The sequence below is a fragment of the Lepeophtheirus salmonis genome, chromosome 7, assembly GCF_016086655.4.
Source record: "Lepeophtheirus salmonis chromosome 7, UVic_Lsal_1.4, whole genome shotgun sequence".
NCBI lineage: Eukaryota > Metazoa > Arthropoda > Copepoda > Siphonostomatoida > Caligidae > Lepeophtheirus > Lepeophtheirus salmonis.
Window position 1 is genome coordinate 157,558 of NC_052137.2, and position 12,276 is coordinate 169,833.

Below are 12,276 nucleotides of genomic sequence, written 5' to 3' on the forward strand. Positions count from 1 at the left end.
CAATTTATGCGTGATTTTTTTGCTTGAATCAATTTACAATTATATTTTTATGAAAGATACATATCCTGTTAATTCAACAACAATTATTAAATATGAGTATCTAAAAACGTCGTTACCCTTAATAGGTAATATGTAAAAAACCAAAAAAAATATGAGCGGTTCTTTACCACACCACTAGGATGCAAAAATAAAAAGATGAAAGAGTGCAAAAAGATTGTACCCATTGTAATTTAAGATGATCTTTATTTTATATGTCTGATGGTCGTTTTAGTTGTTTTTGTTTTCGTTTTTTGACATCATAGTTTGATGATGATGAGACAACCTACTAGTCATAAAATCAGTTAGATCATTATGAACATCTTTACACTTTTAAAGTCCCCGCCTTGTTTTTAATCTACCTATATATTATGATTAAGAAACATGTAGAATTTAATAATTTTCTGCATAAATGCATATTGTTACGGTTACTTTACCTTCTGTGTTGTACGGCTTTAACTTATTTCTTATCACGCAACCTTTCATACGAAATGAAACCAATTCTGGGGCAATACTTTCAAACGATAGAATTACTATTCGATAATTGTTGACAAGTATTCATAGCATGCAGTATAAGGACCAAAGACTTGCAATATCATTTATTTATGAGGCTCAATTACGAAACCAAACGACAACTGAGACAAAATTAATCAGTTTATTTTTTTTTTCCATCTCTCTAAGTGAAGAAACGTCTGAGCACCAACAAAAGGGAAGGCGTGTGCAATCTCCTCTGCACCGATGGCATTGCCAAGAAGGCTGCAAAGACCGTTAGTATCTCCATCCAGATTGCCTACATTACTAAAAAGTGGCCATATAGCCAAGAAGAACCAAAACTTCAGCAGAAAAATATGATATACTTCTGAGCTGCCTCTATGTGACTCAGCCCTGATCTCAACCCCCTGCACTTTACAAGTAGGAGCGTCTTGGAGACGAATCCGGCAGAAATGTTTGCCATATTTGGATTCGCTCCGAGCTGCCATCATGACAATTTGATACGCCATGGGCACACCCTTTATCGTTAAGAGCTTCTAATTTGTTGCGTGTACATGCTGTTATTCCTTGTGAAGAATTATATATTGAATTAATATATAGCTAAATACAGTATTTAAACATATAAACAAAAAAAAAAATTGTCTTTGGTTGATTCTATAAAAATTCCACTTTTCATAATTTAGTCATACTACAGCAAGTTTTGGTTCCCCACTCCGTGAAGGAGCACATTCGAATTTAATCAATCACACATCTTTACCTTAATTGTATAATGCAATCTTTTCTTTTGAAAATAAACATAATAAATCAGTTGGTATTTAGCCAAATAGTACAGTAATACCAACTCCTATTTATTTCTGAATTACTTCTAGACATCATTGTAGGATTTTAATATTTTTGAAATATCTACATACCCATATGTAATTCATTTTAAAAGTTGTGCCATCCTATTTTATTGAGTAGTATATTATAATATTTCTTAGTAATATTTTATTACAACAATATTATACATTTATTTTTTTCATATGATAGCCAAAGTTTCTTCATAGAAATACAAAAATGGCCAATATACATATATATATATATACGACGAAGGATTCACAAGATCAAATGAACATCCTTTTTTTTTATTGTTATGTAACATACAAATATATATATTCACAAGTCTTGATTTTCGGTCTGCTAATCCTAGACCGGTCTGCAACCGTGATATTTTTTGGTTGGACCGAATTAGTTCGGTCCATCAAAAAAGCTCGGTCTGGACCGCTCTTATGTAAAAATTCGGTATAGATTGGTACAAAGGAAAAATTCGGACTAGTTTGGTCCAAAAAAAATTGGCTTAGACCGATTTTACAGATAAATTGTTTATAACATGACATCATATTTTTTTTCAAGTACAGTGACGTTATACGAAGTTTAAACAGAGATAGCTCGGATTAATTTGGATCCCGTCGTCTCATATATGTATACAGTATTTGATCTTGAACTTATTGTGTACTTTTGATATTTTTTGAAAAAATGAATGACATTTGATCTAGAAAAAATTAGTCTATCATAATAAACGAGACTGAATCAAAATCGGTCTACAAAATGAAACCGAAAAAAATAAGTCTAGAAAAAACACTTAAGAGCGAAATGGGGTAAAAAAAAAAAATCTGTGTTGGACTAATATTTACATACATTTGGATGACCATAGTTTGACTTCCCAAAAAGAGGACACATGGACCAGCCAGTAAGAGATTTAAGTTTGTGAATAGTTAGACATTAATAAGATTTAAATATAGCTGGAATATTAATCAAATTTAGTTTTGTTCCATTTTGAATCCTCTTTTTTAAATATACCATGATTTAATAGAACCCTCCCGATCAAAATAATGTAAAATTAAAGAAATTTCAGGTTTCAGCCTACTGTACACAATAAATTAACAATGGGGCATTAGCGTTGTTTTACTTATATTCGTTTGTAAGCCAAGCGACAGTGAGGGGCTCTATCTTCTGGCGAAATAATACAACTCTTTGTATAAAAATATTATTAAATAAATATATAGTTCTTTATTCTTCACATTGAGAGTGATCCGAAAGTAGTTCCCAGTATGTGTCATTCTTTAAACAACAAACACTACCTTACGGATATATTCTACCAATATTAAATTTGCAAGGATAAAATATTTCCCTCCCATTATTCTACTTTTTCACTCTATAACAAAAATTACAAATTCAGAAATGTAGCCATTTCATAGGGATTTTAAACACCTTTTAATTTGATATAACTCAAATGTCAACGTTATATTTTGACATAAAAATTAAATTAAATTTTTATTTTTTCCTTTTCAAAGCCATTTAAAGAAATTTCTTTACAATTTTTATTAGGCATTTAATCCGTTCAATTTAATAAATAACATATGTTTGTGGTGTGTAAATATAAAAACAATCTGGGACAGCAATAAAGAAAAGCGAAGCATTCGGATTCAGTCATAAGCAAGACATATGGTAATACTGAATTTAGACTTTATATATATTAATTTTAAATGATTTATGGCGTCATTGTTATTAAAAGCAAGGGTATCCACAGAATTATATATATACATATATTTGGGGGAGGGGCTTGGTTTTTTGGATTTCTTTTCAAAAAAAACTAAAAACAAAAAATTTTATAGAAAAAATTTGAAACATTTAAGTTTTTCTGAAAAAAAAAAAATTGAAAATGGAATGTTTTGAAAAAAAATCAAAAATCTACAGTTATTCAAAAAAAATTTAATATTGTAAAAAAATATTAAAAAATTAGAGCTTTTAATATAAATTCTTTTTTTTATATATATGAAATTTTTTGCAAAAAATAATTTGAATAAATTTTGAAAATAAATTGAAAAATCCAGAGCTGTTAAAAAATTGAAATCTGCGCAAAAAAAAAAAATTCTAAAGTTAAATTTTTTGGAGAAAAATTGGAAAATCCATATCAATAAATTTGTTGTAAAAAAATTGAAAAATTAACTTAAATGCCCTTTAAATAAAGAAAACGGCAAACAACAACATTAGCAAAGCATGTCCCGCTATTTACAAACTTCCTCAAACCCGTCAAATTAAGACCATTGTTAATATATAATTTTGCGGGGGAGAAAATTAATTACTGCTTTAAAGAGGATACTTTCTGTTTTTAAAATATGATTAGTGGAGGGAAAATTATTTATTCAGACTTAAACTTATATATTTATATATATTGTATTCATTTTTTAATCAATTTACAGCGAGGATAAATGATAATTCTTCTTTTAGAGGGAAATGTTAATCCCCCATGAGACCTATTATATAATGAAAAAATAAGAATAAAGAACATTTAATCAGTATACTCAGTTTTTTCTTTACATGGATCCCTTCTTTATCTCCTTTAACATATTTGAGTCAATTATAGGATTTGTATTCATATTTGTGGGATATGTTAATATGCCCAGTAATTTTGGTGATTGTTTATGCCCATGATTTGATGTTAGGGACTAATAGTGGCCCCATTTTGGCCCCTATCAAAAACATAAAATCTATCAATTTCTCATTCTCTTATTAGGAAAATCATTATTGGCTACTTTAAGTGGAGTTAGTGGCACAAAAAATGGGGTAATAAGAAAAATTGAAGAATATCCAGACTCAATTTTGAGTAAAATAATTCTTGACCGATTTTGTGTTGACGGACCACATATTAACTCTATAATGACGTCACTAATAATGCAATCTCTGACGTCAGTGAAAATGTACTATTCATTGCCAAAATAACTATGGAAGCAATGTTGGCTGCCCCCGCTGCTAAACAAATATATTGTATATAAATTGCACATTTAATTATAAACATTCCTATAATTGAAGGTTGATTTTTTTATTGTTATTGTTTTTAAAATACATATTTTTGAGTTGAATGGGATATTCTTTGAAAGTTTATGGTTGACAGATTGGCATTTATGAGAGAGAAAGAGAGAGAGGAAGGTAGATAAAGGTGGATACACATTTTGAAACTAAGAGCAAGGGAGCAATCTGGCATTTAAGAATAATATTATTTGTGATATTGTGTGTGTAAATATAGTTATTTATTAGTGTTGTCTGAAAATCTCGGTCTGAAGTCCTTATGAACTCTTAAGGGATCAAACTAATACACCCCTTGGAAGGAGCTCAGTTTGGACACTTCACAAATAAAAAATTTGGTCTAGATCAAGGATTTCAACTTGTGGCCCACGGGCCAAATTGCGGCCTGGTGAATGTTTAAGTGCCCCCCACTGCTCATTCTCTCTTCAAGTATCATTTTAAGGAAAATTGTCACAATAACATCAAAGCGCGTAGAACGTGCATAATACATGCAAACATTCAACCTTATTTGAAATCATCTTGTATTTTTGTAGACTCTAATAGTAGAGACGTGTCTGCAGGGGGGTCAGGGGGGGCTGGAGGGGTTGTAGCCTCTAATAAAATAAAAGCCTAAAATAAAGGAATTATTGAAAAATTATAGCTTCGAGTGAATAAGTTTTTAAGGATAAAACAGAGAAAGAAAAGGTCATTCTATCATCAAAAACCAAGCCCTCCAAAAATATAATCCTGCGAACGCCCTTTAAAATGGTGTCCATCTTGATCTTCTTTTTGTATTTGGCCTAAATTTGAAATAAATTTGTATTTAATAGTGTTATTTTGCAAAGCCCTTTTTCATGAAATATAATATAGGTTCTATGACCCATTAAAATATTTCAAATGTCAATGCAGCCCATTATATTAAAAGGTTGGACCTCTCTGGTCTTCATCATGGTGTTACATCACTAAACCAAAAATTTACCGTGTATCTGTATGACAGCTATTGATTTTTGGGCACTTTTCTCCAAATCAATATTCTAAATTATGTAACAGTAGAATTATTCAACTGTAAAAAATTATCCACAACTATTGTGTAATGATGATTTATAATTCAGAATTAACTAACTACCAACAATTTTGGGCTGTTCCTTGGTTTATTTTGAGAGGAAAGTTTGATTGATATATTTAAGGTAAGGACGTATATAGTTCTCAAAAAAGTTCAGTCTGGATCGGAATTACAAAAAATGGTTCTGGGTGGTCTCATTTAAAATTTATTCTAAACTGAATCTGGATAGGAGAGAAAATAGGTCTATGTATTGTGACCGGAAAAGTTGGTCTACTATTTGATAACGATTAAATTTCTGTCAGAGATCTGAGATTGTCATCTACACTGAAATATCTGTCTAAATCTTCGTTAAAAAAATTACTTTAGACGCAACCGAAAAAAATATTCAATCTCGAACCGAGTCTCAACACTAGTTTTTTTTTTTTGTAAAATGCTACAAGTAATTGAAAGGAAATTATGATGCTGATAATTCGTGAGATCACTATCGAAAAACAACAACAATAATAAAAAAAATAGTGTTGTGTAGATTCACACAATTACTGTCGCAGTTCAACTTCACTTAATTCATGAGTCGATTTCCAAATTCAGATAAAAACCGTCAAGACTTTATATATATTCTAATCCCAGATTATCTGTATCACTAAACCATATAAAATACTTTGAGCTCTGGGGCAAAAGAGTTACATATATGATGCGACAACATAAAATAATCTTAAATAAGAATTAAGAAAATGAAAAAATCCCAATTAATTTTGTTAATTTATATATAAATACCCTCGAATATTTGGTCAATTATTGATAAATTAATTAAAGATACTTAGATTGACTCTTATAAGAAAGTGATATTTTAAATGAATATGTGAACATAAAAACAATCTTAAACAAAAATGAAGTGAACAGAAAATCTTAATTAATTTTTTTACTTTATGTACACAGCAAGGCTAATGTTTTATCGACATATTTGAATCAGTTAAAGGTTTTGTATAAGATATTGTAGGATGACTTGAGATACCCTAGAATATTAGCTAAAGCTTAAAACCTTTGTTTGATTTAAGAGCCTCATATTGAGCCCCAATATGGCCAATCTTAAATAAAAAAATAATTTAACCTCCTTTTATTAGGAAAAATCAATTTCGGCTAATTTTAGTGCAATTTGTGTAAAAAGTTGCACATTTTATAGCAATTTTCGAGATTGCAACTAATAAACATTTTAGCTATTATGAAATGTTGGTAAAAATATTTCTTATCTATGGTTCCATCAATCGTCATAAGATGTCATTTCTAAAATATATGATGAATATTAAGGGTATTCTACGGCATTTCCCCGTCCAAGGCCCTAATTCCCTTCATTTTATGGCCTTTTCTCCTCTCTAAGTGGTAGGAATAATCCTTTACATAGAAAGTAGTAACTACAATAAATTGATTAATTAAATATTCCCGGGATTTTTTTGTGCTAAATACATATCCTCAGTTTATTAATAAAGTCATTGTTCATCAATAAAAAACTAATGATAAGAATGATTAAAAATTAGCCACTAAATTTTTACTCTTTATTTATTACCTTTCAACATTCATCGATTCGGAGTCGGCTCGACTCAAGTACACACATCACTAAAAAAACCAACGTAAGAATCCCCAACACAAACACACACACTTTTGTCAAAGAGTGTGTATCTATAAATAGCATGTCGAAGGATAAAAAAGATAGGCAGTCAAAAGATAAAGTAAAGTTATGAAGGTGCCTTTTAATGCCTAGCTACAAACATACATCGATCAATTTAATTTTTCTTTTTATAATTGCAGATATATATTGGGTACTTAATAGCTTGTCTTATAGCTAAAGTCTATGCAGATTCCTGTTGTGAGACCAGTTACAACAACCATGGAACTAGCAATGGCCCGGAAGGAAATCGCGAAACCGATCATGAGCATAATAACAATCACTACGAATTCGAAGATTCAAGGTCCATTGAGGATGATTCACAACACCATCATACAAATGAATACAATACTGGAGGGAGCATTGACGTCTATCACGATCATAAAGGACAACTCCGGAGTAGTTCTTATCCATCTGGGGATAAAACATCCAAAGTATTATCCTCTCATGGTCGGGAGAATGGATTCCCACATTCTTCCAATCATCATCGTCATCATAGACATTCTCCTTCACAGGAGACATCTTATAATGAGGATCCTCATAAAATTTCATATTGACACAAAGAAAATGGGGCCCATCATTTGAGAAGTTATTATGGTTACACTCAATAATTGTTATTAACTTTGTACAAGTATTAAAAGAGCAGAAATATATCATAAGACTATGTTTCATTTAAAAAAAATGAATCTCTTTCTATATTTTATCTCACAGCCTTTCCTTAGAGGAAAATAAAACCCCTATATCCCTAGGTAGTTAGACAGTTCCCTATAACTATGAAACCATTATTGTTGATTGCTAAGAACTTAACAAAAGCTAATTCTAACTCTACTAAACCATAAGTGGTTTCATCATTTTCAGAGTGACCATATGGACACAAGTGACGCTGAACGTTCGGGACGCCCTGTTGAGGTTACTCCTCCAGAAATCATTGATAAAATCCATGACATGGTGATAGATAACATATGAATGAAGGTAGATGAGATTGCTAGTGTTGTAGCCATCTCGAGTTGGAACCCTATTTCCATTAATTTTGCTACCACAACTGTTGAGGCGTGAGCTGGTGCATTGTCGTGATGGAAAATGACTTTTTGTAGTCCAATCGTGGGTGTTTGTCTTGCAGCTCGGTTTTCAAAAGGTGCAACAACGATGAATAATATGAGCCTGTAATAATTCTACCCTTTTTCATGGAGTATTCCTTGCGAATCCAAAAAACAGTCGACGTAATCTTTTCGCCCTATGCCTCCATTATAACAAATGCCAGACATAAAGATATATACCGATCTGGCTGAAAGTCGGTTTGATTTCTTCCTAGAGATGCTACTAACGAAACATAAGCTAAATACGTGCCAGTATGCCATCTCTCAGACTTTGCACAGGCTTTTCAAACGAGCCTCGTAATTATATATTGATTTTGTTTTTCCTGTTGGTCAGATAGAGTAGCAACGATTCGGTATTAGTAGAATTATTCATTATTTAATTTCCACGCTCTCACTCATGACGAGTGGTGGGGGAAACCAATTTAAAAGGGGGAGGGGCAGTTTCATAAAAATAACGTCACGTATTGAACAACTCACACCATTTTTCATTGTTATTGTCTCTTAAGGAGTGCGGATCAATGGCCTCCCTCTGTTTCGACGCCTACTCTTATGAACACCGGCTGCATTTTTTAGCTTGCCCGGTTTTTTAAGTTGGCAAACTGAAAAGTTAATTTTCTTTTCCTAAACTGTTTTCATAATTATTCAATTCCTGAGGCTTGAACTTCCTTTTCTAGTACATACAACATAGAGATTGATATATCAGAAAAACAGATGGAACATTTGCATGACCTATAGGATTTGTTGCAGAGGTATAGAAGTAAGTCCTTGTTGGACCCTGAGTAGAATTCAGGATCGACATCGGAGTAATTCTTCCCTAAGTCCTTGTTTTTTATCAACCCCTCCTCCCTTGTCACAGCTGCTTGTAGTGGGTTTAATGAAACGTCATGAAAGCTGAGCTACTCTCCTCCAGAGCATTTTTCAAGTTGTCAGGGTTACCATGTTGATATTCACTTTTAGTGCACTATATTGTACTTACGAAGTTAGTTTGTGATGAATGCTAAATAGCTGCTAATTAACCGCAGGTATTCAAATACCCCGTTCTACCAAAGTCTGAAGCTCAGTTACTCATGTCTACTGATTGATTCCATAAAAAAACCCTCTGAAACCATTCCTAGTCTGTATATATGTGTAATATAAAGCTACAAAAGGAATTAATTCAACTTTGAAGGACTACACGAGTTGTTAGATCCTTATCACATCTTTAGAAAGACAGAAAATCAAAGTATTTTCCAAAATCAAAGACAATAACCTTTTTAATGTGCCTTAATTAATGATTTATAATCAGATATCCATAATATAAATGAACAAATGTATCTACTTGCATAAAAATATACTCAAAAGTCAACTGTTACTCTTGTATGTACTTACTTCTGTTGTTTGGTAAACTGGTTCTCAACTTGTAGGCCCCGGATATTTAACGTACTCGTAGGTTCAAAAAGTTACTCTATAATTGGGTTTCCTGTACAAGTTTGACCGCTCATCATACTTTCTGTTTCTATTTCGAAATTCGAGACAGGGACACCGGAATCTTCCAATTCAATTATCCCAACCTTTCAATAAATAAAAAATACCTTCAGTATGTTAAGCGCAGGGACTCAAATTGTAGATAAGAATATATTGACGGAGGAAGAGGACAAGGATCTCGACTTTTTCGAGTCATTAGGTTAATTAGTAATTCGAAGGGTCTTTTGTGGAAGAAGTTGTGAATGTGGCCGTTATAGACTATTCGGAGGAAGGGGGGGGGCATGAGGACAGAGGAGGTCATTTCAAATTATGTAAGGCATTACGACTTTTTCTTATATCTACCATGAATCCATCCTGACAGTAGAATTAGTTTCAGTAATACATTGCAAGGGAGTCATTGTGTTCAAATTCGTATTTATGTATTTCTTCTTTGACATCAAGGAACTCGGATAAGAGTGAATTCAATGCTTCATTGAAGTACTGTTACCATTAGTTTACAGTCTATTTTGACAGGATAATTTTATTATTTTCCATTTGGACCTGTAATTGCAGTGACCTTATCATCATAACAAATATTGCTTTGCAGATGAAATAACCAGTCACGTTGTGTCTGTCTTGGGGTGAAAGGGATTCATTAATATGAAACGCTGGTATGTTAAAAAATGGAAACCAAAAACTAACGTGGTAACCCTGACCATTTGAAGAATCTATTCTATAGGAATTATCTGAGAGAGGTTATCATATGAAGAAAATAAATACAAATCCCTCTCTGTATTTAACAATGATTTAGGTAGGAACGATTGAAACGACGATCCTCAATTCTGCTCCGAATCCAACAAGGACTTCCTTCCACATAGCCTAACTCCTCAGAGTTTCTCTTTGTCTTTCAAACAGGAGTGATCATTTTATATTAATTGTTTTCTCTTCAAGAATATAAATGTAATGATGACGGATTTTTTAAATAAAAAATGATTCTCAGGCATGAATTACAAAAACAGTCCAATCTTACAATTTAATTATTTTAAACTTCTGGAGGGGGATGCCCCTCCCATAGAAATGCTAGTAAAAAAATGGGATATAAGTTGGAAAGCTTCGAAATTATCTCGTATGATAATCAATTGATAATATTGATAACGGAGAAGTGATTCGCACTTATTTCATTCCAATACCAGTCGTGTTTGTCTATTATTTTATTTATTGAACGTACTACAACGGTAAAGATTCGAAGTACATTCGAAGCACATACTTTTGTATTGTGTTTACATACATAATAATCATGAATTATAAATATTAAATAAAAATATTTTCCACCAAAACAGCACCAAATAATTTATCTATATGACATGTATATAGCATATGAAATACTTATTTACAATACTATAATAATATAATCCCATAGATAAATATATAAAAAACCTTTTTTCGGCCAAATGTCCGTCCTGAAGGCAAATGTCCTTATTCAACTTTCCTAGCGGACAAAAAAAAGAAGAAGGTCACCACTACGAACACCAGTATTTTGTACAAATAATAATCCGTTGTCTTCATTTCGCTGCTTAGTTCAATGATATATACCAGCTTTGTTTTCAAGCATTCATCCTACCAGTAGTTGCTGCTTCTCTAGCAAAGGGTTACTACGCTAACACAAAAATATACAATGTATTTTGTTGTCAGCTGTCGATTCCCGTTTGATACGTCATGGCTATTTCAAAATGTAGTTTTTTTAAATAAATTAACAAAGAAATAAGTTATTCTATACTTATACTACGTTTCCAAAAGAACAGGAATATAATTTCTTGCTGATCCCTCGTCGCTTATATAGTATATACATTGGCCATTTTAGTATTTATATAAATAAATTTTGGCTATCATGTATAGATGCAAATTTATAGCTACGCTTTTAATAGAATATTACTAACCAATATTATAGTACGGTATGGAATAAAATACTATGTAGATTTTAATATTACAAAATATTTATATATACATGAAGAAATAATATGACTGTGATCGTTTGGGAGTACATGAGAGATACATATATAGTTGTTGGTATGATTTACTTATATGGCTAACTACCAAATCATTTCTGGGCTTTTTTTTTGGTTTCTTTTTGGAGAAAAGATTGGGTGATAACATGCAGGAAACAACGTGCTAGATATACACGACAACAGCACTCTCGATCCGTCTATAGGGATCTATAATACGGGTGACCCATCTAGCGATTGTATTTTGAACTACCATTTTTTGACGTCTGACAGCTGTAGTAACATTTTCATTGCGTCTAATATTTTGTAAAAGGTCTCCGGTGTACGAAATGGTTAAGTTTACGCTCGAAGAAAATTGGGAAATACTGAAGACTTACTTCCAAAATGGAGAGTATTCAAACGAAACTGCAAGAAAATTACGTCGGTCGAAATAAAGCTCCTTCCAGGCAGTTTGTGGATAAATTTGTGAAGCGTGTGTGCGAAACTGGTTCGTTAATGGATAAAACAACGCGTTCCCGTGTTCGTCCAGTGCACTCAATCGGAAACATTGCTGCTGTTGCCGAAAGCGAAAAAATGAGCAAGGAGCTGCCGTTACGGTCAATGGTGAGCGCTATTGGGCCATATTGGAAGATTTTTTGTTTCCCCAAATGGAAAAGG

At 32.2% G+C, this 12,276-nt stretch overlaps 1 protein-coding gene across 1 annotated transcript; it reads left to right on the forward strand.

The window, feature by feature from the left end:
• The first annotated feature begins 7,122 nt into the window (after positions 1 to 7,122).
• Positions 7,123 to 7,752, forward strand: LOC121121716 (uncharacterized). Its single transcript, XM_040716686.2, has 2 exons — positions 7,123 to 7,154; positions 7,220 to 7,752. Exons 1-2 carry the CDS (start codon positions 7,149 to 7,151, stop codon positions 7,631 to 7,633), a joined length of 420 nt encoding a protein of 139 aa, XP_040572620.1. The 5' UTR covers positions 7,123 to 7,148; the 3' UTR covers positions 7,634 to 7,752.
• Positions 7,753 to 12,276: the final 4,524 nt, after the last annotated feature.